General features: G+C 40.9%; 1 protein-coding gene across 1 annotated transcript in view; it reads right to left on the reverse strand.

Annotated features, from left to right (window-relative positions):
• Positions 1-25,045, reverse strand: part of RASGEF1B (RasGEF domain family member 1B) — a 339,701-nt gene that overhangs the window by 226,925 nt on the left and 87,731 nt on the right. Inside the window, exon 3 of the mRNA XM_084625325.1 lies at positions 3,924-3,977. Within this exon, the coding sequence (XP_084481451.1) occupies positions 3,924-3,977 (54 nt within the window). The remainder of the gene's footprint in view (positions 1-3,923; positions 3,978-25,045) is intronic.

Here is a 25,045-nt window from a genome sequence, read left to right on the forward strand (position 1 = left end):
TTGCCAATTCCTATTACTTTTTCGACAGTCTTGTAATATCTGATGATTTGATTTAAGAAGCTAAGCACAAGAGATTATGTGAGAATCTCTGCTTTTATTTAAGACTAAAGAAATTTCTAGGCCTCCTCGTTGAGACAAAAGCTGGAAAATTTGATTGGAACACATGGTAATGGCTCAAAAAACAGAAGATAAATAAAATGAACCTAGAATCTTTTGTTTTTAAAAATCTGATTACTTTTAAAGTCACTCTCATTCTTTTGGGGGAGCAGACTGAACATTTGGGGTTGCAAGTACTGCAGCAGTTGCATTTTCAGGTTATAAGGGTTATAAAATCATTTGTCCAGTGGATGCTGCATGCATGTCTTGAAAAGTGGCACCCACATGTGCAGACTTCTGATAGCTTAGAGGCCGGGTTCAGAGAGGCACACAAAAGTTCTAATGCTCTTTAGACTGCAAAATTGGGTTGAAACTTATTCAGGCTTCAATAATTTCAAATACCTTTGTGGATCTTGGCCTTAGTTTGTGCCTCAGTTCCCCATCTGTAAAATGGGGATAGTAACATTTCCTTATCTCACAGAAGTGTTGTAAAGATAAATACATTAAAGACTGTGAGGCATTCAACTGTGACGGTAATGTGGGTCATACAGGCAGAGGTGGGTGATTTTTCAGTTCACTGGCCAAACTGGGGGCGGGGGAATCATTTCAGCATGATTTCATGAAATGCCTCCGTTGCCTGAATTTTTCAGTGAAAAAAATGTTTTTCCAAAAAGCGTCAGCCAGCTCTATATATAAGCTCTTGAGATAGCTATAGATAGACATAGATAGTTATATAGTACTTCTCTCAATTATCAGGTCTGTAAATCTGCCATCAGCTCTAAAATACTATCTAAATTAGACGCCACTTCACTTATTTCTTTGTTAACTTGATTGGTCACCAAATGATTTAGTGGAGTCATTTCACAAGACCCCCTATATTCCACTAAGTGAAAATAGCCTCCCTGACCTGCTTTGCAAGACTGCAATCTAAGCCAATATATATATCATCATCTGCAGTTAGACAAATATTTCTAGAGGCCATTCCTGAAACATATCCTCTTGGAATTCAGAATTAACACTTGTACGATACCTCCTGTCAAATATCAAACCTATAGAATGTTAAGTAAATACCCATCCATTAACGTCATTGTTTGGAGACGTATTTAATCAGACAAGCAGTACTCCTCAGGAAATGATGAAACAGCTGATACTTCCATTGTTCCATTATACTGTGCATTTCCAATAATCTCTTTTCCCGAATGAAGGTAACCCCATCTCTGTGAGTGAAACATCCTCCTTGTAAATCTAAAATGAACAATACATGCAACAGGCTAACAGGGGATGTGGCACCGTCTTGTGCAAACGTGTCTGTCCTTGACATACCTGCTAGACAGGGGAGAGCCGGAGCCAAGGTTTAGATCAAATACATAAAATAGACATGCAGATTTTATGGAAATTCTAGGAAAACATTTCATAAACAGCACTGTACAGATCACCCAACTTCATCAAACTGCTGGGTAGCCTAGACCAGAACACATTATTTCTCTTTACTCATCGCTATATGGTGCTTTTAGCACCACTCTGTCATATAGAATATCAAATACTGTACAAATTTTGTCTGGCCCTGGGAAAATACTGTAGGAGGTATGCATTTTCTCTCATATAATCTCGGAGTGGAAGGCTGATTGAGTGCTTTCTGTTTTACTATATTTAAATAAAATCTATACATTTTGGCACAGTGAACAAATTTCCAATTACTAAATAATAATTCCGTTTAACAGGGATGGGATTTGACCCTGATTCAGCAGAGTAATGAAGCAAGTGTTCAACTTGAAGCACCTGCTTACATTCATCATTACTGAAGCAAATGCTTAACTTCCAGAATGTCCTTAAGCTCCACTGACCTCAGTGGACCTTAACCACATTCAGTGGTTTGCTGAATCAGGGCCTTATTTAGGATGGTTCCATCCCATGCAGTTTGTTTTTCCCCAGCAACAGTGAACGGCAGGGACTGAAAAACAGTAAGACAGATGAGTGTAGAACAATTCATAATGGGAATTTATAAATAGCACTTTTGCTGTGTCCTTATGTTTTATAATAAAGCAGAAAAATGCAAATGTTCCCTGAAACAACAAAAATACCCATCAACTAAATTAATATGGTCTCCTCACTTATTGATTTCTCTGGCTGTCATTACTGTACGTTGTCTTTGAAATTCACTTAATAGGATGCTCTGTCACCAGGAAATGCAACAGAAGCCAGACAGGGAGATCTGATTATTTGAGGAATACTGAAGCACACTGAAAGTATGGGGATAAATTAGACTATAATTACTCATACTAGCATTTGCCCAGGACACCATAGCGGACAGTCACAATAGAGAGAAGAGCAATAACTGAATAGGCATCAAGGTCCAGATCCTCAGCTGGTGAAAACTGGGATAGGACCACTGATGTCAATGGAGCTACATGGATTTATACCAGATGTGGAGCTGGCCAAGATCCTGAACTATCCTCTCATAACTACAACTGGTCTCTCTGGGTCAATACTGGGGCATGCTGGCAGGGCAGTGTGGAGAAGCCTGTGCCTGAAGGTTGGATAAGCCGAGGAATTCAACATTTCACCTGCACTAAAATCCCCTTTTTTCCTTAAGATGACAGATCTTTTTATATGGCTGACGATTATAAACTAGAGTCTTTCAAACAGATGGCAAACATACCAACTGGACAGTCAAGTGAAGAGACGGGTATCCAGAAAGGGCTTGAGGAGCAATTTATACCCATTATTAATACTTCATTTGTATCTATATAAGTCGAATGAAAATTCCAGTAATGGTATTAGCAAGATTAGCTACTGTGAGAAGCATTCCTTGCTGCCAATTTTTCCCGTAATACCAGGAGTGACAGGACATCAGCAAGGCAGAGTTTTTACGAAGCTTTAAGAAGAAGCAGGCAGCTTTTACAAATGGGTGAGCTGCTTCCACACCTGGGTTTTCCTTATCAGTAGATATCAAAAATTTGTTCAAGTTATTGAGAGTGGCTAGTTAATAGCTAGTTAAACTTCAGATCAAATGGCAGATGAAAGAGATCATAGGACTCTGCAGCCCAAGAAGCTGTTAGACAGCATGGGTGTTCGGAAACTATATGAGGTATGTCTACAAGCCTCCCAGCCTGGGCCCACAGATTTGTGTTAGAGGGGCTCAAGCTAGCATGCGAACAATAGCTATGCAGATGTTGCAGCTCTGGCTGAAGCTTGGGCTCTCAGGCCTAGAACATCAAAGCAACATCTACACCAGCATGAGTCTGTAGACCTGGGCTGGGAGGCTCACTCCCAGATGCAGTGTAGACATATCTTATTGTTACTGGATCTTCTTCCAATAAATGCTAATTAATATACCAGGAACTCTTTAGCTAAGCAGGCAGAGTGCTTTAAAAAAATTACCGTGGTGAATTGCAAGCAGGTTTTGATGCAAAAAGATTGATTCGTGTCCACTACCCACCTCCAAAATCAACATTTTGTCATTGTGCTTTTAAAATAATAAATTCCAGATCACTTTACCAAAAACCTAATTGAGAGCAAATATTAAATTGCACAGAGACCTCCAAATTTTTTTTCATTGACATTTTCTCTAATCCTCTAAAATAGAAGTTGTGACACAATGAGAAATTTGGAAAGAGCCTTTCCACATACACTAAAGACAAAATGAAAGGGAGTTTACCTTTGTTTGAACCACAGCCTGTTAAGTTTCCACTGCTTTGTAATGTATTATTTAATTATAGCAGCTGCCTGCTCTCAATAAGACGGCCACGTCTTTTGCTAGATGCTCTGGAGCTTGGAAGCCCTGTAGCATCCTAAGGAGGAGCTGTAAAGCTGAATGGTTAGCTTACCCATTTGCGGTCAGATAAGGACTTCTCATTGGCCAAGGTGCTGAAAGTTGTGGTCTGAAAAACAGAGTGTGAAAAATCTGTTAACCCAAACTAAATAGTTAAGTGTCATATTCACTGCATGGCAAACACAGAGCTCTCCCCTCTACTGTGCTGACTGCTAATGCCTTGACCTGCCGAGGTTTAGATTAAGAATCTACCCTATCTAGTGCATGCAGACCCAAAATGCTTTTCGAGGGAGAAATGTAGTGGGAAACATCCCTGTAGCTCACTTTTGCTGACATATATACAAAGCTGTTTTTGATGGACACAATAAAAAACAGAACTGATGAGAAGCCCAAGCTTATTATTGCTTGTGCTAGTGTCCTGAGGCACTTAAAAACCCTAATTGCATATTTCACTAATCACTTATTATTTGTTTAATATTAACATCTAAAGGACTCTGTCAACAATTGTGCCCCATTGCGCTAGGCACGGAACAAATATACACAGAGTAAGAAACAATCCCTTCCCTGAAGAGCAACATTTTCTAGGGAAGACAGACAAAGGGTAGGAGAAATTGATAAAACATACAAACAGAAGGTGGGGAATTGAGGCACAGAACAATTAAGTGACTCGCTCAAGGTCACACAGGTAGTCTGTGATTGAGCTGGGAACTGAACGCAGATCTATTGATTCCCAGTCCACTGCCTTAATTACCCAGCAATCCTCCTCACCACAGTCCCTAACACTCATATAATAAATTAAAGAGCGTTTCTAGGGAACCAGAACACTTTCAAACCGCTAGAGAATTTGTTCTTTTTGACGGCAAATACCATCCTGTAATTCCCAGATAAAAAATGTTAAAAAGCAGTTAGATGGAAACTACAAATCAGTGACTGCAGTACTTGTGCATACAAATCACTTTACATGCAGAACTGTAGAAATTTTAAAGTCACATTTAAGCCCAGTTATGAGTCTGAGGGTGCCTCTACCATGTGCTGGTTCTCTGCACGGGGGTTATTTTCACCCTCTGAGGTTAGTCTGCAATCAAGTTATAAAGTTTAAGGAATTCTGAATTTTAAAATGAAGCCCTACAACGGGTGTTATTGATGTTAGGGGTGATTGCAGCTCATATCCAAGTCTTCAGACAGATATACCATCAGATTGAGGAAGGGCCAAGAAGTTTTGATGAATGATAAAACCTCCCTGAAAGTTGAGGAGGGTTGAAAGTCTGGTCATCATTTCCCATGTCTTCGCTCTATGCCTGCAGTGCTTCTTAACATTATACCAATGCCAACAACTTCTTGTTCATTGGGGCACGATGGGACATGAACCAGGGACCTATTACAGAGCATAAAATTCTCTTGTGAAATAACTTGTAGTGGCAGGGTATGGCAACTCCACAAAGCAAGGGAGATCTAATGTGTCTCAGACTGTGTTTTGTCTCGATTCTGACCATCAGGGCCTTCCACAAAACGCACTAGAAACTTTTTGCGAGTGTTTAAATAATCATCTTTATTCCTACTCATACCAGGTCAAATTTCTTTACAGGCCAAATGGGAATAATTATCACTGTAGAATAATATACTCAAAAAACATTGTCTAAAATCATACTCCCTGTATAAATGATAAAATTCTAATGCTTTCCAGGGATTTGTGAATACTGGAGATTTCAATTAGTCAAGTGAAAAGCATTTAAATGTGCCAGCAGGATTTATATTCTAAACTAATGACCATCTTCTGCATCCTATTTAGTTAATGAAGATTTGGAGCACTCCGGTAATTAAAGGGAAAGCTCATGTGATAAAATGAAAACCATGGAAAAATCATATCTATTTATATCTTCACTGAATGCTAAACATATCTAATAGCTCACCTAATCAAGACATAATATTTGCTCAGTTGAGATGAGCTAGAAATTTATGAGTTTCAAGAGATAGGTTAGACCAGGGACAGTCAATAGGCAGGTCACAGGCCAAATCCAGACCACCAGATGCCATTGAATCTTTTTATTTACTTGTTATCAACATTATTGTTTATTTTTTATTATTATTTTCTCTGGAGTCTGGACCTCAAGTATACCTTGACCAAGAAATTTGGACCTTGACAAAAAAAATGACTACCCCTGGTTTAGCCTATGGAACAGAAATCAACTGAAATTTAAAACTTATTTTTTAAAAAAAAATCTCCATAGTATTTGAACTGTTTGAAGAAACGTTTAGCTTAGAGGGGCTAGAAAATAACCACCTCCAACTCCTGAACTATCAGCTGAATGTTTCTCCCACTTTCAATGCTTCCTAATTGGTAATAGCACCTGGAAGAGCTCTTAATTTCTAATGGTTTGTCGATACCATAACTTTACCTTCAGTTAATAAATGGCTAACCAGTTACTTGGCAAACATTTTCCACATGCTAGTTGAGCATCACACAAACATTTGTACCAAAATATAAGAACCATCAACGTCTATGTCCTGTAACAAATATTTGTGACTTTTTGGGTAGCAATACAAATGCGTTAGCTAACTTGAGTTAACTGATAGAACTGGTTTAAAAAAATAAAAAAAAAGAGAGCGATTTTTCCCCCTGTGAAAAATTTTCCATTTTCAGTGGAAATTTGAATATCAAAAAATTCTGGCCAGATTTTGGAGGAGGGATGGGAGCGGGGAAGGAAAGCAAGGCCGGCTCTAGGGACCAGCAAAACAAGCAGGTGCTTGGGGTGGCATATTTCTAGGGGCAGCATTCCGGCGCCGGCCATGCCGCCCCTAAAAATGTGCCCCCGCCGCCCCTGTGACGCCCAAGTGTCGCCAAAACCTCTCATGGGGGCCCCTGAGGGGCTCAGGGCCTGGGGCAAATTGCCCCACTTGCCCCCCACCCCCTCCCGGGCAGCCCTGGGCGGCAGTGATGGAGCGGAGGTGAGCTGGGGCGGGGAGCGGTTCCTCTACCCCCCGCCCCATTACTTCCTGCGCTCCCCCCCGCAATCGCTCACCTCCACTCCGCCTGCTCCCCTGAACACGCTGCCTCTCCCTCGCCTGAGAGGGATGGGGGAGAAGCAGAGCGGCGGCGTGTTCAGGGGAGCAGGCGGAGTGGAGGTGAGCTAGGGCGGGGGGTTGTGGGGAGGGGGGGAAGCTGCAGGAAGCAATGGGGGGGGGGAAATGCGGCACGCCCGGGGGAGGAGGTGGGGCCAGGGATTTGGGGAAGGGGTTGGGAAGGGGCGGAGCCGGGGGGGGGCACAAAAAAAAGCAGGGGCGACCAGAAATTGTTTTGCTTGGGGTGGCAAAAATCCTAGAGCCGGCCCTGAAGGAAAGGGCACCAAAAAGTACACATTTTCCCACAGAAGCAGACAACATTTCAGAAAAACACAGTTTTGATGGTAAATTTCAGCCAGTGATAGAAAATCTTCTGGTTAGCTGGCAATTAATTTCTAACAGGCTGATCCAAAGAGCAGTGAAGTCAGTGAAAAGATTCCCAGTGTGCTTTGGAACAGCACCCAGGTGATTAATTCAACACTGGCCAAGTTTGGGAACTGAATTTAAATCAGAATTTAAACATCTGACTGCTATTCAGAGGTCTACCTGGAGAAGTAACCATCTCTGAAAACCCACCTGTCTCAACCTGAAATTTAAAAGACAATATCATCCCTATCTTAACCCTGAATTTATTTTTAATTAATTTCTCTTCCACCTATCACCTTTCTCCACCTCTCCTGTCCTTCCAGGTCAGAAAGGCTTTCCTCCCCAGAAGAACTGCAGTCTGTTTGCACTGCATCAACTTGAATTCATTGGTGCAACCAGGCCGTGTAGTCAAACTGAGTTCATCTGAGAGGATCCCTACTCTCTTTCCCTTCTGGTAAGAGGGATGGACAGTGAGATGGGAGGAAGGAGAGAAATTCATCTTTTATATTTATTTTCCACAGTTGGACACTCCTTTTCTGGGCTTTTAGCGTTCTCTCATTTCTTTTTTCTCTCCATTTTGGAGTTTTCTGCTTCAGCTGATGCTGAGGCAGCATCTTTCTACTCTCGAACAGTTTGATAGCCCTCAATAAAGGAGCTAAACAAAACAGAAGTGTTATAGAAGCCGGAGCACAGAGATCTGTATATTCACACAACAGTATTTCTCATTAACTATACAATAATTATGCAAATCCCTGAGATCCGATTGGTTAATGACGGTCAACCATTAAGGTACGGGAATATACACACTGTTCGGCTGAGTTCGTATAGTCATGAAAATCAGAGAGCCAGAACCCATCAGAGTTCAGGGAAGTGTGTAACTGCATAAGCACATAGCATTCTGGCAGCAGAATTATAAATTATGTACAGTAACTGGGAGGGAACTTCTGTTATGCATCAGTAACTAAACTGATTACCTGAGACAATCACATTTCAAAATAATATAATACTTGTAGCCTCTGTTGATAGCACCACTGTGAACACTACAATCAATGCCCCACAGTCCAAGATGGGTATAGATATTGCTGGCCAATCTATTTTCTGGCAAACTAAATCTCTTTTCACTTTATGATGGTCCCAACCTTGGAGACAACATAATGCTGGCATAATAAGGGAAGATTCCAAGATGCTTAAACTAGCCCATTAGCCGCTTGCTTAATCACTGATGAGGCGGACCATTTTTGTTCTCTGGGAAGTGAACCAAACATCATGGTTTGGGTTCTGAATTAATTTAAAATCAGTTCACTGGAGAAGACCCATCTTCCAGCATAATCTAACTGAATACTGCTGGTAACTTGCAACAAGGAAAGTGCACTGTAATACAAAACTGGATCAGCAGCACACATCTATACAGAAGTGAAAACAATTATTACAAACCAAAATAGAAACTATCGGATGCCCCAGATCAAATCTCTGAGATCCCCCCATTTGAAATGTTCTTGGATCACAGCTCACTTTGCTTTTGGAAAGCAGGTTATGATTTCTTAGGTTACTTCCAAACCATTATGGATGCACTATCCTTGAGTTTTGGAGGAGAAATATATGGCTGACTGAATCAAAGGCCTTCAGCAGATCAATAAAAGTTACCTGTACTATGGCCCTCACCCATTGCCTCAGAATTCCACTGGTGATTGAGCTTTGGTAGAATGAATAGTTCTGAAATCTGACTAGACTAAGAAGCTCTTGCTGCAGCAGAAGAGACTGAACACAGTGAATATTCAGTGAAAACAGTTGGCAGTCACCAGCCAACTGCAGTCACCTTTAGCCAGGAAAATCTCAGGCCCAAAATTTCAAACTCAGTTGTCTAAAATTAGGCTCATAATCCAAAATTAAGCACCTTAAATACCTGATTTTGAGTAGTGCTGACTACCCGCAAATTCCACTGAAGTCAATAAGAAGTGGAGATACTCAGCACCTTTGAAAATCAGACCACTTTTATTTAGTTGCCTAACTTCAGGCAACCCAGCTTGAAAATTTTAGCCTCTGTCTCAGAAGAGTTCCTCCATATTAATCACACTGCACTATGCAGCTCACTCTTTTAGTGGCCAGAAAAAACAGCAGTTCATTAACATATTTGTTTGTACACGTTTTTCAAGTCATTTAGCCAATGAGGGTCAAAACGAGCGAGTTCAGTCAGACCACTTAGTGGAGTAAGGACTACCTCGCATCAATAAATGGCCTTTCAGAATGGAGACATAGGCACAACCAAAATAAATCCACATGACTCAGTTCTATTTTACATTCTCCTTTATGCATGAGGACAGATGGTCCTCTGCTTAAGACTTTGGGGTGGGGGGAGGGCTCAGCAGATTTGAGTTCCATTCCTAGCTCTGCTGTAGACTTCCTGTGGGACTCTGGGGAATCACTGGATCTCTCTTTACCAGTTCCCCCTCTGTTTCTTTTCTTTAGCTCCCCCTTTGTCTGGCATGTCTATTTAGACTCTCAGCTCTTTGGGTCAGGGACTGTCTCAAACTATATGTTTGTATAGCGCCTAGCGCAATGGGCATGAATGTGATATTATAACAACTACCCAGAGACACTGCCAAAAAGACTAAGGGTATGTCTACACTACCCGCCGGACTGGCGGGCAGCAATCGATCCAGCGGGGGGGGGGTCAATTTATCACATCTATCTAGACGCGATAACTCGACGCCCGAGCACTCTCCCGTCGACTCCTGTACTCCACCGCTGCAAGAGGCGCAGGCGGAGTCGACAGGGGAGCGGCGGCAGTCGACTCACCCTCGTGAAGACACCACAGTGAGTAGGTCTAAGTACGTCAACTTCAGCGACGTTATTCATGTAGCTGAAGTTGCGTAACTTAGATTGACACCCCCTCCCCCCATTGTAGACCGGGGCTAAGATGTCAGGAAGAAAAGTGATAGCGAACATTATTGGCAACAAACCACACAGCTCATAACAGCATGCACAGGAGGTACGGACTTTTAAAATGTTTCCCTAGTAGGTGTCTAATCTGCAGCTATAGCTAGAAAGGTAACTGTATAAAAATGGCACCTTCTTAGTCAATATAGGTCATTCCTGTGGGTCTGAGTCATACCTGCTTTACTGGCACAAACCATCTTTCCTTCCAATCCCTTTAGATCTATACAGCTGTGGGCATATGAGCTGGATTCTGCTCCACATCAGGCATCAACAGCACAATTGTCAGGCTCCATAATCTATTACTGGTGATCATGGAAGGTATGTAGAAAGATCTCAGACTGATTTTCTAGTCTCAGCTTGAGTTTTTGGTCATCAGTTAGAAAATTATCCCAACTGTAAACTGAAGGGGGCGGGGGAATGACCTAGAATCCATGAGAGGATAAAAATGGAGGCCCATCGTATCATTTTAGAGAACCAATTTTTGGCGAAAACATTGGGTGAAATCCTGTGCCCACTGAAGTCCATGTGAGTTTTGCTACTGACTTCAGTAGAGCCAGGATTTCACCCACAGTATGGAGTGAAAATGTAATGATAGGAAAGAGTAAGAGCATTAGATTCTCAGCTGGTATAAACTGACTTCACTGTAGTTATGCAAATTATATCAGCTGAGGCTCTGTTCCTCTTTCACTATAAGAAAAATAATGACCAGGAGAGAGGGGATTAGAACTTCTTTGCCATCGACAGCTTTGTGTGAATTGCAATTGTAATGGATGTCTTTTTCAATTCACACTACTCACTTTCGCCAAGATGCTTTCAACATGTCACTCCCCCCATCTTTTCCTTTCATTAGTTAATTCTCTGTGACCAGTATGTACCTGTATATATTCATTGCAAACAAAGACTACATTAATACATAATACAGGCTGATGGAATGAACACAAGGGGCAAATTCAGAGATGATCAAAAGTCATTATCATAATCACTGGCTACTACAAATCGTTTAAACCCAAGCACAACGGTAATGATTGCCTCGAGTCCCTGTCTGATGTGTTCTTGTTTAAAAGCCCAGCACTGATGTTGGTGAATGAATGTTAATTTGCCATTATCTCAGCTGCCCTAACTGACAGTTTGACGGGAAATCAATAACTACACAATTCAACTGCTGGCTGGAAAGTAAAAAAAACTGGTTTGCCATAAGTGTGCCGAACACATTCCACAATTAGAACACTGATGGATAGGGGCCTCCTACTGCTTATCTCCACCTCCTTGAGCACATGGTTGCTGCATGTTCCATCTCACTAAGGATCTATTCTATCTCAGCTGTAAAGGTCTAACAAAGGAAAACACTTAAGGAGTGTGATTGAAAAAGGCATTCTTTTTGGTGGAAATCCCCCCAAAAATTCAGCATATCACTTGGGTTCTGTTCTTACACACCACACCTTGAATGCTTTTAGAGGTCCATGCAGAAATAACCTCTATTTGTTTCATGTTAGAATATGTAGATGTCTGGTAATCAGAGACTTACAACTGCTGCCTTGATGAATTCTCCCTCAGCAAACTGACCAGGCATTGTATCTTTCCATGCAAAGTAGATCAACCACCTTCTGCAGAACTAGATAGTTCACATACATAGTAATTGAACAGCGCTGCTTGAGAATGTCATTGTGTGTTTTAGAAGGTTAAATCTACAGGGCCAAATTCAGAAGCCCCTAATACACAAGTCCAAGTCTTGGGAGTTTCATAAGTACATTTCCTTTGTCAAGTCCCTTCTTAAAAGTCATCTGCCAGAACACATACAGGAACGACACCAAAAGTTAAGCAAATGCTGAGTTGTGATCACTGCTGATTTGATAAGAATTGTGCACCCAACTAGTCTGTGCTAAAACATACTGACATTTTTGTTACCCAATTCATCACTTCTAGTTGTTTCTTTCATTCACCTGTCTTGCCTTTAAGGCTGTAAGTTCTTTTGGACAAGGATGGACATTTCTGATATGTTTGTAAGCACCCAGGCACCATGGAGTCCAGTTTGGTTGGCCTGTAAGTGCCGCTGCAATCTAAATGATTGTTAATAATATTTGACAGCAGAACTTGTCTCAGACTCAAACTATAATTTTTTAAACAGCTCCATTACATTTTTGTTACCAAGGATGACTAGTCCTCTGCACACTCCAGCAACTAAAAATATTCTGTGTACTCTGAGATATTAAGAGTATTGCAGACAACAACAAAAAACTTGTCGCCCTGAAAGCTTTTGAGCCAGATTTCTAAATCCATCTAAGTTTATAAAACCTCCAGTTCAACAGTTTACCCACCAGATGGGATTGTATATCAGGACTACATGACAATGTATTCTTAATCACAAAGCAATTATCATTAAATACCCATGTTCAAGGATATCACACAGGGAGGATATGGCTCTTCGTTCTGCCCAGTGGATCACACTCCAGCAAATTGTTTAAAACCTTTTAGGGTGGTGACTGTCCAGGAAAGTGGCTGGCAAGTAATGGTGCTAAATAACCATAATGGTGCTAAATAACCTGAGTTTTGAGGCAAACGAGCATTTCACAGGTGTATATAAAGCATCTACTGAAACAGTCAACACATTCCAACAGAGGGGGGAAAATTAAATAAGTAAATGACAACCCAAAAGAATATCTCCACGTATAGTGCGTCATTACACAATAAGACATCCCCAGGCTCTGAGTGTGTGTAATTAAAAAAAAAAAAAGAGAGTTCTGTCATACTTGGCAGTGCTACCTCTAGCATTTCATTTTCATAGTTTCTGATTCTAGACTCTCACTTCTGTGCCATCTCAGCTTTTTCTTCAATAGGAAAGGAAGCGTGTTCTTGAGTTAGTTAAGAGAAGGTAAAATCCTACTGAAGACAGGCTGTTTGTACATGAGTTAGCAGGTCCAGGTAAATCCCCAGCTCTCCCACAGTCTTACCGCACCTACCAATTCATGTGAAAACTACAAACAGGCTTATCTTTGCTATGATTTAACCTAGTCTTAGTTAGCTTGGGTTAAGAACGCATCTTTTTTCCTAGTAAAAGCACACTCTGATTGTCTGATTCCTTAGAAAAGGAGTACTTGTGGCACCTTAGAGACTAACCAATTTATTATGCTCAAATAATAATAATAAAAATTTCCTTTTCTTTTTGCAAATACAGACTAACACGGCTGTTACTCTGCAACCTGATTCCTTAGACTGACCTTTGGGTCACAAATGACCTCTCTATAGTAAAAAATTAAGAGCTGGTTGAAAACTTTTTCACAAAAAAAATTCACTGACAATTGGTTTTGATCAAAAGTACATTTTTTGTGGAAAAATATTGCTATTCAGATTTTTAAAAATTCATAGGAAATTTTGAAATTAATTTTTTTTGTTCATACAAACTTGCATTTTGGGTTGAAAAACAAAGGAAAGGAAATTTTCCATTCAAATAAAAAAAAAGCAACAAAAATTTAAAGAAATATCCTCCCAAAATGTTCATTTGTCATGAAAAAAAGTTTTGGCCAATGTTTATTCTTCATAGACACTGTCCCCTAATCCAAAATAGCTGTCTTAGGGAAAGGTCACCAGCAGTCTGGACATGCTAATATTGTTCCATAATAAAAGCAAGCCAGGCAGCCATTTTAGTCATAATTTCCTGCATCTAAGTAGTACAGCAATATTGCAGCTGGAACTTCTTTCACAAACATATTTATATCCCACTGTTCTCCTTGAAGTAAAAATAATTAAGGCTGCAGACGTATGTTAGAATAATAAATGAATTTAGTGACAGCTATATGGAAGTGCACAGGGTGGCAGGGAAAAGCTTGTGTGTTTCCACAGACTCTCTAGCAGGATATCAAGTGACCATACGCAAAACCAACAAAATACTAGAGCTGGTCAGGAATAGTTGTTCCCCCACCCCCACCCCGTGGAAAATATTGACTTTTTGACAAAATATCAAAAAAAGAAACATTTTGATTCAAAATGGACCCACATGGGAGTGGTAGTTGGGGTGTTCCCATTCTCCTCTGTAGACCAAGCTCTCTAGCCAGACTACAACTTCCATTTCCTTGATGTAACCCTTTCTGCCCCCTTGGGGAGGGGATACATCACAGGAGTCCCTGGCTATGGTGCATTATGGGAGATATAATCTGGCCGTACAGCCCATCCTACAGAGGAGAATGGGAGCCATCAGGCATCTGAACTACAACTCCCAAGAGGCACGGTGGTGTTATTTCAATTTCAATATTTTAAGTGTTTGTTGAAATGTATCAGTTTTTGGCTGAAAACTGAATAATTTGCAGTTCTGGGGTGTTCAATATTTCAAAAATCTTTTTGAAATTTTTGGTGGAAAGCAGACACTTCATGACAAATTTTGTTCAGTTGAAAACCCAAGTTTTTGTTGAAAAACAGTTTTTGTGGAAACTTTTCAACCAGACTTACAAATGACTGTGTTTTAAGCATGACATCAGAACAGAAGGATTGGCTGATTATACTCTGAGGCCATTTCTAGCACCTTCTGAAAGTTGCATTAGTTCCTAATCAACCATCTTTTTATGGGTGTCATGCACACAACATACCTTTCAGGTTGCCACCTCCGAGCACAGAAAAACTGGCTGGTCTCTGGGCAGGGCCAGGTCCCAGATCAGGAGGAACCATGGGGAGCGGATCAGCTCTCGGAAACTTACGCAAGACTTGGAGGTGGGGCAGGAGAACCAGCTCCCCTTTGGCTGGTGCCTTCTCCAATATGCCGCATGCTCATAGAGCAGGACCCAGGTGCCAGCTGGGTGGCCATGGTCAACTCTTAGCAGAGACATGTGTGGCCTATAGTAAAGATTGCTGAGTGCACAGACACATGCATGCAGCAAAAAGATTTTTAAAAATGAATTAAAAGCTCTGGAAGTTATTTCTTCTGACTGGCAACCAGCAAAGCACAAGAAAAACCAGCCAGATTAGTCAAAAATTGGCCAGGTAGCAACCCTACACACATAGTAAGTGATTTTCAGTTTTGAGCAAATGCTTATTTGCATGAAATATTAACTAAGCAGCATCTGAATACTTCACTCAGAAATAAACACTAGTTATTGCCAAGCTATCCCTACCTGTTACACACATACTTATGGGGAATGACCCAGCCCCTTAATGTGAGTGAGGGGAAGGATGCAGCTAGCAGCCCTTGAAGACACTGACGAGGAGCAGTGGGTAACAAGATCAGGCAGCTCTCGGAACTCAACTCCAAACAAGACATACCCCAAACACAATCCCAATAGTCCCACCCCACATATCAATTTAGTCTATTCACCCAACCCTAATGTTTACACTATCACATTATCCTGTTATACTCTTCATGTTACAATTAGATTTCCACACACTAATGAGGTAACAGAAGAAAATCAGTAGAGAGAAAGAAAGACTTAACTATCTCTAACCCGGCAAAAAGAAACCTCCCTGTAGCGATTCCCAGATCCAAAATCCTTTCAAGTTTCCCAAGGTTCAGCAGGTTTTAGTTCAACTTGAGCTCTTTTCAGGGGGTTTTATAGGTTACTTGGGTACCAGAATTAGATATTTTAAATTAGCAACAGAAAAATCGAAAAGACCATTTCCAAGGCAGTAGCTATAGTAAACTACACTAAGTGCGCTAATTCACGCAGGCCTTTTAACAAGTCACTTTGTCAGGAGAGACTCGCCTTTTTTAACTGAAAATATTTCCAAAACCAACTGCTCATAAATTCAATTGACTCAGCTAATGCTTTAGTCAAAACACAACAAAAATTAACCTGTTAGACTTAGGCAGTGAAAGGTCTGGCTCCTGCAGCAATGATCTTGAGTAACACACGAATTCACCCATTTCATTACATGTACCACCATTTTTTAAAAACAGGGTCAGCACAAGATTCCAGCCACAGAGATCCAGCACTCTTTGAAGTCAGTTTGATTTAGTGGGGGTGGATAGTTTTCCTGAGAAATGCTAATACTCCATCTTCATTTACATAATAATGACGAGCAAAGTTACCAGTACATGGCAGTTAATGTTCAGCTGGAGTAAGAGTGTGTTCTATAGGACTCAACCAGTACCACTTTACCAGCTGCCAGGAATTGGCCCATGTGGTGGTCACTACTTTATATTGCACCTCAAATCAATACATCAAGAAAATATGAACTTGAAAAAAACATCAACCATGTTTGGTTTAATTTATTTTAAAGTCAATTAGTTAAAATTTGATGCAGATCTTGCCATAGAATATTTATTTATTTACAGTACCAGGCTTATTGTCACAGTTGTATACATACTGGTATGATGACCAGTGGGGAAACAGGATTTCATACACATTGCTCTCAGTATCTTCAGTTGAATCTAATGTCTTAGAATTCCTGCTATCCATTGCCAGCTGTACACTTATCATACATGAGATTCTACACTCACAGCAGTGATTGCAGGGTTTCTATGCAGCCGTATCTCGATCAAGGCCAAAGGTTTGGAGTTTGGAGACAAAGGACAGTTGGGGACTCTCATGTTTCCTTTCACATCTTTGACCTGCAGCAGTTTAGGCCTCACCAATTCATTTAATACATCAATTTTCCCAATTCAATGACTAGCAAGTGTTTTGGGCGTCATCTAACTGCCACAAGGTTTTAAATATCTTCAGAAAATCAAGCTAAGGCTTGAATAAATTAGAGTTGCCATGCTTTTGTTCTGAGTCAGGGAAAGGCATTCTCCTCTCCGCACCCCCTTTTTCATCATTCAGATCCTGGAAGAAAACTACAGAGTTGTCACCTTACACTAGCCATGTGCAGATCTGAAAGTAAACCATAAACTGCAGTTGTTAAACAAAAAAAGAGACGCTGCTGGATTGTGGACCACTTGATGCTATGTTCTCTTGAAGAAAAGTTCTTATAGTGGAGCAAGGCAGCTCCCTTCTCTAGAAGCATTTGGATCCCAGGGAGTAGGCAGGCAGGCAACTGGCAACCTGTACTCTCTTCCAAAGACAGCAAGATTGCAGGGGGATGCTGCTAACAGACCAGTACTCTTCCCCTTACAGATTGCCTTATTCCTTCCTGCTCAGCCTGGCTTTGTTCCATTACAGACCTTTTTATCATGGTGACCCTCATTTTCAACTGACATACAGTAGACTCAGAAGAGTGCTAGCTACAATTCATAAAAGGAAAACTTGGGTTCTATTTTCTGATTCAATGTTCGTGATTGAATAATGTTCAAAGACGCTGCTGCTTTTTTGAAGGTGGGATCCTTTCTCCTCCCCCCAACAACTGAAAAACCTGCACACAGGACAGATTCTTCAGAAGAGTCACTATTGTATAATAAACAGCAGTGCTGAGAATATATAGCAAAGGCTGTGTCATGCCATCACAAAGCAGAGCCAGGAATCTCAGCAAAGTGCTACAAATATTAATTATATTTTACTGTGTTGTATTAGGAATGAACGATGCTAATCTTCCACTAAAATTGACCCTCATGTAAATATACAGAAGATGGTGAAGCAAAGAGGCCCTATCAATTGTGGCATTAGTCAGCCACCTTTTATTTCCTACAGACTCTAATTTAAGAGGTGGTCACATAATGCTTTTGCCATCGATTAACCCAGAGGCTTTTTCCTAAATAGATTTCTGCCTGAAGAGTTAATGCATAGCTTAGCATGCAAAGATCCACTCCAAGTGCAAACAGAACTTACCCTCCATTTCCAGATCAATAGGAGTTCAGATATTAGTGGCTTAAAAACTACACCCCTAGCATGTCATTTTAGTCAGGTCACCCTTAGACACACATGAAATAATTCTATGTAGATAATAAGCTATTCATCCATTGAAAATACTTACATGTTATTCACAAAATGCCCCATTTCTACTGAAATCAAAATGAAAAATCCTGTTACATCACCATTTAACCAGATGCCTTAAGGGTCTCAGAGACTGGAATGAAAGGATTACATAAAGATTTTTTTTTTTTTAAAGATTCACAGTAGAGGAAAATGCCTGGGAGATCATTTCGGTTTTCTTCCAGATAGCATGCATGGAATCAAAAAGTTTGGTTTGTTTCATTATTACGGAAGCCTGCCTATTCTGACATAAGAACTGGCTGGCACAAATGGGAATTAATGTTTTCTGCAGGCTCCCAGTCAAAATACACTATGAACTTTCAGAGTGTGCCCTGAACTCAGCTTTAACCTAGAGAAACCACTCTGAGTGGCTGTAAGATGCAATTCAGTATCTGTGCTGCTTCAGTGCAGAGACTCCTGGGCCAATTCAGTCATTAAAGGTTACACATTTTTGCTTGCAAAATAAGATCAAAGCATCATGCTCATCTATTGAGTGATGGCAACAGCATGCAGCCTAAAGGGAGAAAAGTTATGGCTTTACTTGCTAAGCTGCAGAAGTTTCAGCATGCTAGATAGCAGCTTTGTACTTGTTAGCAGAGTTTGCTAGCGTATATAGACTGAAGGTGTGAGTTAAAAGTTTCACAGAGTGTCAAGATTGTTGCCTGTGAATTATAGCAGGTGGAGTGCAATGAATTAATAGATATAAAGCCTTTACTCAGAATGGGAACGGAATCCAAATCCCTTTTGCAGGTTCAAATGAAATATGGTTAACTTTAGTTTCTTTTATTCTCTTTGTGACTCTGCATATCTTGATTTTACAAAAGGTCCGGGACAGATGCCAAAATATTGAGCAAGATTAATTATTTGGGGCCTGATTTTGCCACCCTCTCTCATGTTCATGTTCAATAGCACCTCATGTCACAAGTTGCTGATTGAAATCCAGGCCCAGCTCAATCACAATGACCAAGTTCTGGAAATGTCATAAGATTTATTACAAGGTTCACAGATTCAAGTGGTAGCGTAACCATACTGAACGGAGACAATCTGCTGAATCAGTGATACCCACTCTGAGCCTCTATAGTCACGTTACCAATTGGGCGGCACTGCATGCCATTTGTTTAGTTCATAGGTCTCATCAGAGTTCCTCATATTATCTAAGGTCTTAAGCAGAAAACAGCACAGTTCTCACGGGTGTGCTGCCTACAATACATAAGAACGGCCATACTGGGTCAGACCAGAGGTCCATCAAGCCCAGTATCCTGTCCTCTGACAGTGGCCAATGGCAGGTGCCCCAGAGGGAATGAACAGACAGGTTATCATCAAGTGATCCATGCCCTGTCACCCAATCCCAGCTTCTGGCAAACAGAGGCTAGGGACACCATTCCTGCCCATCCTGGCTAATAGCCATTGATAGACCTATCCTCCATGAATCTATCTAGCTCCCTTTTGAACCCCATTATAGTACTGGCCTTCACAACACCCTCTGGCAAGGAGTTCCAGAGGTTGACAGTGTATTGCATGAAAAAATACTTTCTTGTGTTTGTTTTAAATCTGCTACCTATTAATTTCATTTGGTGGTCCCTTGTTCTTGTATTATGAGAAGGAGTAAATAACACTTCCTTATTTACTTTCTCTATACAGACGCCCCCCCGACTTACACAATCATTCTGTTCTGGAAAGCCTTACGTAACTCGAATTTCGCGTAAGTCAGAAACATATACCTGTACGTTACACAAAAATGTCCGCAACTCGAAAATCCTATTTCTGGCTTTTGGAACTTTTTCCGTAAGTGTGAATTTGTGTAAATCGGGTCTTGCGTAACCTGGGGAGCGTCTGTACCACTCATGATTTTATAGGCCTCTGTCATATCCCCCCTTAGTCACCTCTTTTCCAAGCTGAAAAGTCCCAGTCTTATTAATCTCTCCTCATATGGAAGCCGTTATATACCCCAATCATTTTTGTTGCCCTTTTCCGAACCTTTTCCAATTCCAATATATCTTTTTTGCAATGGGGTGACCACAACTGCACACAGTATTCAAGGTGTGGGTGTACCATGGATTTATATAGAGGCAATATGATATTTTCTGTCTTATTATATATCCTTTTCTTGATGATTCCCAACATTCTGTTCGCTTGTAAATCAGGGTGGGTGGAGTGCTGAGAGTATGTCCTTTGTCCCCTGAGCAACTGGAGGGCAGAGGAAAGGGAACAGAAGGAGGAGAACTTATTGTGTCAAATGAGGTCACAGAGATTCACAGATTAATCACAATATTTATGGCATGCTGTTGCTGCATTAGTATGAAGTGACATTCAGCCACAATTAAAACATAATACACCCATATTGAAAAGTCCTAGAGAATTTAATAGGGATGAAAGGGTTCTGTAGCAATACTGCAGATCCCAAGCATTCAAATATCAGGATTTTTCAGGGTCTGACTCACAAGATTTGCTTTTTTAAAATCTTATGGTTTTTAAGCCAGACATTGTACATTCTTTTTTATTTGCCTTCTAGTTTTTAAGCCTTTAGGGTATGCTGTCGCTTTTCAGCTTTTCTCCACAACCAGGAGGATTAGAAACTTACTCTTTTTTTTTTTTTAAATAATGAAAGCAGAGCTTCTCATCCCAACAAGTGACTCCAGGAACTGGAGCTTTAAGGAGCACCAAATATCTCACAACTCACAATAAAATTACTATATTTTTATAAAATTTTATTTGTGTCTAAAGGAAAAACACTGCCATAGAAATTACTTAAAGACTTTTAGCTGTAAATAGACAATGAGATCCTTCTTTCAAGATTTTGTGGGGTTTTTTTTAAACCATTCCATAGAAGGGATACAATTTTCTATTAAAGTCTGTTGGAATTTTCCCGATGTCAGGACATCATACTATAATTAGCTCCTGGCAGTCTGTCATGAAGTTGTTCTAGGTTTTGTAACATTGTTTATAACCTTTTAGGGTACACACATAGCTATTCCTGCTGTATCCAGGATGTACCTAGCATGCTGAAATAAGACAGGAAGAGTGGAAGTTTAGAGCAAGCTCCTCCTTTCTGTCTGCAAAACTATGGCGTTCTATAGATTGTCACACATTAAGAACTACAGGTGCATGTCATTAAATATCTTCCACATATACGCACCTGTGGTTTGGACGGACTTTGCAAGCATATTTGCACAGGTGTGCGAAGCTTAAAGTGCTGCTACTCCCATATTCACAGATTCAGATGAACACCTGCAGCAATTTGAAGTGAAGGTTTACATTCATTTCAAATTGCTTCGAGGGCACATATTTGTATCATCATTGTAACCCTTCATGTTGACTTCTTGGTTTGGACCTTGGCATTCTACAAGCACCTCTGTTGATTTTGCTTTGTTCTCTGTGGAACTAGCTGGGAGGCCTACTAATACTTGTACAGCAAACCTGTTTGGAACATATGCATGCACTAAACTATTTTTCATCACAATCATGGGCAAAATCAACCTCCGTCCAGGAGGTGAAATTGCATAAGATGGACACAAAGCACATGGTTTTAAGGAGGTAGCATAGACACAGATGTTAAAATGACTCTGTGCGGATTTGCAGTTGCTTTGCTGAAAAAATAGATCTGTGGTGCCTTTTTTATATTCCTAAGTAATAAATAATGTATTTTATTCTAAAAATATTGATAAAAATGAGCCAGATGTCAGAGCATAAAACAAGTTATTAGAAAAAAAAGGAGGGAAGAAAAGTAGGGCAGAACACTTTAGCCTTATATAGAACAACTGGATGAAGAAAAACACAATCATGGAAACAAATGAGCTGCACAGACAGAGAAAGGAACAAGACAAATCTCAACCCAGGTTTCAGGAACCCTCTTTCTAACTAGATTTATGAAGATCGCTCCTTAAAATATCTCCCCTCTGCATTGCACCTGATTATCCTGAAACAAAGCAAAATAAAAGAGAAATCAAAAGTGCAGCAAATAATATCTTTTGCTCTCTGACTTTCTTTCCCCTCTCACTAAAAGATGGCCTGATCAAGCTGCATTCTCTGATGCTAGATACGTGTTATTTACAGAACATGCCGCTTCCTGCAGCCCCCATTGGCCTGGAACGGCGAATCACAGCCAGTGGGAGCTGCGATCAGCTGAACCTGCGGATGCGGCAGGTAAACAAACCGTCCCGGCCTGCCACTGGATTTCCCTGACAGGCCGCATGCCAAAGGTTGCCGATCCCTGCACGAGATCATCCTTCCCCCTCCTCTGCCAAGTTAAGATATTTTACTGCTTCTACAAGTATTCCCCATTTTACATAGAAAAGTATCTTTCTCAGGGAGCTAAAAACTTTCAAACTATTGGAAACTTTCTGTGCAACCACTATGTTTACACGATCTCTCTGTATTCTCTTCCTTCCTCGCACGCTTTTATAGGCAGTGCAGGTAGTAACATCTGTAGCTAAGGCTGACCAACATTTTCCTGACACTTTCCATTATAAGACACCACTTTCAGTTGCTTATAGCTTTGCAAAACTTTAACCATCTGGTCTGAAATTTTCCATGCTAGGCATCTGCCTCAGGCTGACATTTTCTGGAAAATTTCAGTAAAAATAGGTCAGAATGAGAGGAGGGGAAGTACATTGTTTTGCTCATTCTTACAACCCTTTTTTTTTAATCAAGTTCTAACACCCTCTATGCTTTGGAGCAGAGACTTGAAGTTTGACAGAAGTGAATCCTTGACGTCAGAAATGGGCCTTTTATTGTCCCCATAAAAATCCACCTAAATTTGACCAAGTTCTGAGCATCTGAAAAATTACAGTTTGCACATGCTCTGTGTAAACTTGTTGGCTGCTAAATTCTCCCAAGATGCACTGAGCGCACTCCAGCCCATGGCTCCAGGCACTGAGAAGGACTTTTCCTGCAGTTGCTCCTCCCAGCAGCCCGGGAACAATGTGGCGCCAGGCACCAAAAAGATGAGCAGGGAGACTGTTTTTCCTGCGCTATCAATGGTCTCCCTGATACTGCCCAGACAGTGTGGAGGAGGAACAGCCTGACTGTGCAGGTGTGAGGTGGAAAGACTGGGACATGGAGCCAAGGGGAGTGAGGGGCCCGGGGAATAAAGGTTTGTAACCAATGGAGCACACTCCCCTCCAAATCCAAAATAGAACCTACAATTTCTGAGTCTCAACATCCCTCTGTCATGAGCAAATACCTACAAAACCCACTGGCACAACATGTGCTTCATTTCTCTCTAATGGCTGACCCACACAGAGGATAGCAACCTACTACTGCAATCGGTTACTCTGCTAGCTCGGGTGGCAGAGCGCTGTGGATCTAAAAGGTTCCAACCCTAGTGAAGAACAACATGGGAGTAAATACGATACCATATGATAGAATTTGCATATGCAATATTATGCAGTGTTTACTTACATGATGATATACTTTTCCCCCCACAAGACCCCTGCCTCATTCCGTGCACAGAACAAATTTATTTTAAAAATTCAAACTTTGCTGACTGATAATCTAAGAACAGAAAAGGAGACTAAGTTAATGAATTAACTGTTCACTAAGAATACTTCACTCAGCTACAGATATGACTCAGGGCTTGTTTACACTTACCGGAGGATTGACATTCTGGCGACCGATGCATCAGTCGTCGATTTAGCGGGTCTAGTGAAGACCCGCTAAAATTGACTGCCGATCACTCTTCTGTCGACTCCTGTACTCCCCCTGATCGAGAAGAGTAGGGGGAGTCGATGGGAGAGCGTCTCCCGTTGACGTTGCGTAGTGTGGACCCCACGGTAAGTAGATGTAAGTTACATCGATTTGAGTTACGCTACTCATGTAACTCAAATTGAGTAGCTTAGATCGACTTTTCCCTTTAGTGTAGACAAGGCCTCAGCAATGTCTTCATTGCTCCTTTCTTCATCTCCTGCTGTTCTTCTCAAAACTAATTTTAGGACACCAGTTAGAATAGAATGCTGATGGGAACTTTAGCAAAGGAATCACGACCAAAGAAAAGCACAGTTTTGGCCTGAGCATAGGAGTGAACACCAGGAGCTGCCGAACTCCAATCCCAGTCACAACCCATCTGTAAAGTCAGGGCAAGAATACCTCACCAGCTGATGCTATAATTTTCAAGAAAGAGAGAGATGCTGAAAGGAATTTGCTTTGTAAAGTGCTCTGAAGATGAAAAGTTCGATGCAATATTGTCACCACCATGGCTGCATAACACTTATGCTTTTGGAAGCAGGTTCTATTACTGCTGGAAACATCACACCTATGTTGCACTGCTAATATCAGGACCGTGAATTACTGTAAATAACGAGAAACATAATAATGCATTGTGTTGACGCTTCCAAAAGTTTAAACTAATCCAGTGCATTAAGTAATACATGCATTAGTGAAATGTCAGGGGAGGTAGCCATTCATAAAGGACTCAAAATATATATTTATTCAGACAGTGCAAAGTCTGAACCTTATTGCTACTTCCTTCCACCTCTTTCCGAGAGGCTCTTAAATTTTAGGAAGGATGATAGTCTCTACATCAAAAACAAATAGTTTAGTGTAGAAAAAAATATATTTGGGTAGGTTTTTGTGAGTGACACAAAGCCATGTTATATAAATCACTCCCTCTCTCTGTGTACAGTGCTGCTCTTAAAGATAAAAAGTGTTACCACTGTAACATTCAGGGAAAGATAAATATTAAACCCTCAGTGGTGCTGGAACTAGGGGTGCTACCGCACCCCGGGGTTTGTAGCAGGAATAACAAACACCAAATATATGGTTTCCATTATCAGCACCCCAACTATAAAAGTTGTTCCAGCACCCCCTTAAACCCTTCTCCTTTAGCAGAACACTTCTGTGACCGAATAAGCTGCACTGGGCCCAAATCCTGGTACCCTCATGGCAATAGGAGTTTTGCTATTGCCTTAAATAGCATACAAGATTTGGCCCTGTATGAAATAATTCACCACCACCACCAGCTTCTTCAAAATTAATCAATCATTTGCTG

Source organism: Lepidochelys olivacea (assembly GCF_965140295.1).
Source record: "Lepidochelys olivacea isolate rLepOli2 genome assembly, chromosome: 4".
Classification (NCBI taxonomy): domain Eukaryota; kingdom Metazoa; phylum Chordata; order Testudines; family Cheloniidae; genus Lepidochelys; species Lepidochelys olivacea.